General features: G+C 38.1%; 1 protein-coding gene across 1 annotated transcript in view; it reads left to right on the top strand.

Moving 5' to 3' along the window:
- Positions 1-759: 759 nt before the first annotated feature.
- Positions 760-4,426, top strand: part of LOC104271503 (N-alpha-acetyltransferase 16, NatA auxiliary subunit) — a gene marked incomplete at its 3' end in the record, with an annotated part of 22,091 nt that continues 18,424 nt past the window's right edge. Inside the window, exons 1-2 of the mRNA XM_009866186.1 lie at positions 760-843; positions 3,311-3,415. Of these exons, the coding sequence (XP_009864488.1) occupies positions 807-843; positions 3,311-3,415 (142 nt within the window). The remainder of the gene's footprint in view (positions 844-3,310; positions 3,416-4,426) is intronic.

The following is a 4,426-nucleotide window of genomic DNA, read 5'->3' as shown; positions in this document are numbered from 1 at the left end:
TTAAATTACTAAGAACTTACTGACTTATTAACATCAGGCAATATCTTTCAAAAGAAGAAAAGGGCCTGAGGCTGATAAGGTGGTTTTTCTTCCCCTCTCATATAATCCCATGGTTGAATGGCATTGTTTGCCAGTTTTCCTAGTGGTTAAGTAAATCGTGCCCTAAATAAATCTAAAAGTAGCTGTGCTATTCTGGCTAAAAATTAGCTATTTTTTCAGGTAAATTCTCCCTCCCTAGATAACTATATGTGAAATTTTGAGGTTACAATAGGGTCTACTCTGCTTCATCGATTCTCTCTTTCTCCCAAAAGTCTGCATTGGCAACAAGGAAAAATCCTATGAGATTTCCTACTCTGGGAGGTCACTAGGCCAGGGAAATGGGATGCTGAAAGGAGTGTCTAAACTCTTCAAGACTAACTCTTCTCAAAAGTTCTGCTGAGCCACGTTAGAAAACTTGGCTCTTTATTTTAAGAATTTCCAAATCGTAGTATATGTTCCTACTTGCCTTTTTTATTTCTGTTGAAAAAGAATTCCTGCCTTTTATAAAAAGGCGACCATGAGGTAGAGCATTGGCTGCATGTAAATGAAGGCAGATACTGTCCTGAATGCTGAAAAAGTCAATGTAATATGAATAGTAGTATTCAGCGAGACCTTGTCAGTGATTTGATTGCCATACCCTGCTGCGTTTGTAATAGTATGTTAAGGTATGCTATTTTAAATATATTTCCATGATTGTATTCCACTTTTTTCTTTTCCAGAAATGTTACGAACAAAAACAGTACAAAAATGGACTCAAGTTCTGCAAGATGATTCTCTCTAACCCGAAATTTGCTGAACATGGAGGTAACTGCAAACTCAGAAATGTTTTTGTTTTTTGTTTCCCCTCCTGCCATGAGCTTTAATGTATAGTCAGCCTGTTCTATACCTGTGGGAAAGAAAGGAGCCTGTTGCTGAGTGTGATTCTGTCCTTATGATTGAATAATTACTCTGGATTTTCAGTCTGTCTGCATTCAGACCAAGTTTCTGCCCTAGCTCGGGCAAATACTCCTGTGTGGTGGGATCATGAGGGTGAAAATATATGGTGGAGGCACACTTCAGTGAAGCTTCCAAGTAAGTTGTCTTTCTAGGTTTCTGGGTCAGAATGCTAGCGTGGGTTTTTCTATGTTCCTTTTTAAGAATCAGCCCAGCCTCTTTTTTTTTCTTGAGTATTATAGGAAGGTATTCTGCCAACAAATTAGAAATCTTTCTCTTTTTTTGTCAAGTTCGCACTCTTAAGTTTTCTGTGCTTCATTTAAAAAAAAAAAGTTACATATGAGGAACAATACTGTTGCTGCTAAGACATGAAGCTAAAGAAGGAATCTGGAGAATCCTGCTCTGATAAACACTGTGGGAAATAAGACAGCAAAATGTTGCTATTTACATCTGTCAGAGCTTAATCCCCGATAGGATAGTCTAGCCTTACTGTATTACAGGGTATCTATTGCTGGTTAAGCCAAGCTTTCAGATACAGTGAAATTTTCTCATTTGTCTGCTGTTGAAGCAATCATAGAATGTTTAAGATTGGAAAAGAGCTCTAAGATCATCAAGCCCAACCATCCACCCAACACTACCATGACCACTAAACCATGTCCCAAGTGCCACATCTGTATGTTTCTTTGAACATAGAGATGGTGACTCCACCACTTCCCTGAGCAGCCTGTTCCAGTGTCTCACCACTCTTTCAGTAAATAAATTTTTCCTAATATCTAATTTAAAGCTCCCCAATCTAACATTCAGTGTGCGTGTACTGTGTCAGTAAAATTGTTTTCCTATTTGACATCATCAAATCTTGGCAAAATGTTCGACTAATCCTTTTCATGCTTTCATCAGCGTCTGCTGTTTCTTCATTGCTTTCCCTAGACATGAAGTATAGTTTTCTTATTGCTTCAGAGCTAGAGTGGCTTGTCCAGCTCTGACCTAACACATTTCTCCACTAGTCCTTGTGGTTTTATAAGATTTTGGTATACATCTGTCTTTCTTCTGCTCTCGCTGCCTCTTAAACTTTTCCAGAACAACTAGCTGACTTGGCAGTCTGCGCACTACTAGGGCTCTGAGCCACTAATGGCTTTGAAGCTTCGGAGCAAAGCCTGGAACGAACAGCTGAAGCAGAACTAAGCCCATGAAATGATCTGATGGAAAGCTGCACTGTTGTCACTCTTAGCTTCGGAGACAAGGAATTTGAAAAATGTCAAGGGAAGGTGGCAGACAGATGGATTGTTGTGACTGGACAGTTACCTCCCTGGTATGGGAAGGTAGGAGTAGCTTGCCCTCCTTGCCACAGGTTTCCTGATATTATTAGAAAGGTATCATTCTAGCATTCACTGTTCTTCAAGCATGATTACAGGATAATTTAAAAATGAAACAAAAACCTTGGCTTCTTTTGGGTCATCATTCACTTTAGGTGAACTTTTTCGGCAAACGATGTTAAATAGGTCTTTCAATGAAGATTCAAGCTGCTGTCATGGCTGACCTCGAGACAATGGGTCATTGCCATTAATGCTGGGGAAAAGGTTGCAATTGGGGGAAAACCAGAGTGCTACGATGAAAATGTGAATAATCTGGCAGGACTCAAAACTAAGTGGCCTCTTATTTAGCTAAATAAATAAATAAATAAATCTGGAATAGCTTTCAGGCATGATGCATGCACTAGGTGCAGCTTGTTTCCCACAGTGTTATTTGAAGAATGGGGGAAGAAAGGGAATGGTAGTCATACCAATGTATTATTTAGAATCTTGTCCCTCTCAGTGTGGATTAAAATGACACTTTTGAGAAGGTCTTTTATTCCCAAAATACTGTGACAGGAAATAGGCTTCTCTTAACTAATGCTTTGTAAGCAACTTGTAGTGGAGCTGACAGAGATGTTTCTTGTGGCATGACACAACCTAATGATTTTTTTTTTTTTTTCTTATTCTGCCTACCTGGAACTTTAATGTACATTGAGAAACTCTAAGATTGCTTTAGCTTATTGTTAACTCCTGAAAAGCCAGGTTGCTATAGATTTATTTTTTTTAATATATATATATATATTTAATAAAGTGTGTGTTGTCTTTGTTCGTTACAACTGTATGATGCTCTGTCATGGTCTTTTTAAGACCAATTTCAAGAGGAGAAATGCTTTGATATAACAGTCTTCAGCTGTGCTAGGCTGCCATCCTGATCTAAATTTATCATTTAGTGGGAGACTTCACTGTGTAGCAACTTCAAAGGATATCTGCACCGTGAAACTCACATATGGGAAACCAGAAACAGAAGTATATGGTATTTCTTGCAGAGACGCTCGCGATGAAAGGACTGACCTTGAACTGCTTAGGGAAGAAGGAAGAAGCATATGAATTTGTTCGTAAAGGACTTCGTAATGATGTAAAGAGCCATGTCTGTATCCTTTGTTATGCAGAACCTCATCCTTCTGCTAGTTCTTATTTCTGCATGTGTGATTTTGTTGCTGTATCAGTACATACTTTTGAAGTACATAACGTGGTTTGTGTTAAAGTCTAAAATAAGGTCTAAAATAAATTGCTATTAATTAGTAATCAAATACTTAATAAGCTTTCATTTTCCTTTCTGCAATTTTGCAGAATCTTTAAGAAAAATGCCTTTTACATTTTTCTCTTGGGAAAAGACCATCTGTGATGACTTCCTGCAGAGATTAGGTGCAGCTTGTAAAATCTGACCTTTTCTAAAGTTTTCTTCTCTCTTAAAAAGTTGTAAGAAATTAAAACTAGAGGTGCTCTGAAAATATCTATTTTGCCACTGAGTTTTAGCTAGTGGTTTAGGTCTGCTGGCTTGACATCTGCTACACCGTTCTAAGCTTGTTTTCCAAAAGTTTATACCCATGAAATACTTAAGAGCTACCCGGGAGCTTTGGGAGTAGCTGTCTTCTGTTTAAGCCACAGGTAGGAGGCTCCTTCAGATGCTCATAGAATGCCTTACTTGTTTGGTGTGCGTTGGAGTTGCGTGTTTAGGGGCAAATTTCCCATTAAATATTACGTTTTTAACATTAAAAAAGTGGTCTTCCTTTATCTCAGGAAATGCTTTCTGATGGCTGTCTAGTTAAGACAAGAGGATGACTGTTCACACCATTCCTGTATTAAATGTCCAGGTAGCTTAGGGTTGGAAAAAAGTTTCTGGACGTTATCAGTTACTAGAGATATACCATAGAACAATCAAAGATAACTTGTACCTTCTTGACGTTAAAAGCTGAACATTTAATGAGTACCCACGCAGCTTTAATCTATGTAAGAAGTTGCATACCTTAAATTGGGAGCAAAAGAATCTGAGTGAGTTAATGGCAAGTTTGGGGGATTCTGATTCCTAAAATTGCAGAGTGATATTTATCAGTGTCACTAATTCTTATCTGCAATTCATGCTGACTCTTAAAACTATCTAG

This window comes from Apaloderma vittatum, unplaced genomic scaffold (assembly GCF_000703405.1).
Source record: "Apaloderma vittatum isolate BGI_N311 unplaced genomic scaffold, ASM70340v1 scaffold7003, whole genome shotgun sequence".
NCBI classification, from domain to species: Eukaryota; Metazoa; Chordata; class Aves; order Trogoniformes; family Trogonidae; genus Apaloderma; species Apaloderma vittatum.
The sequence above is the reverse complement of the archived record's forward strand: the minus strand, read 5'-3'. Positions and strand labels throughout refer to the sequence as shown.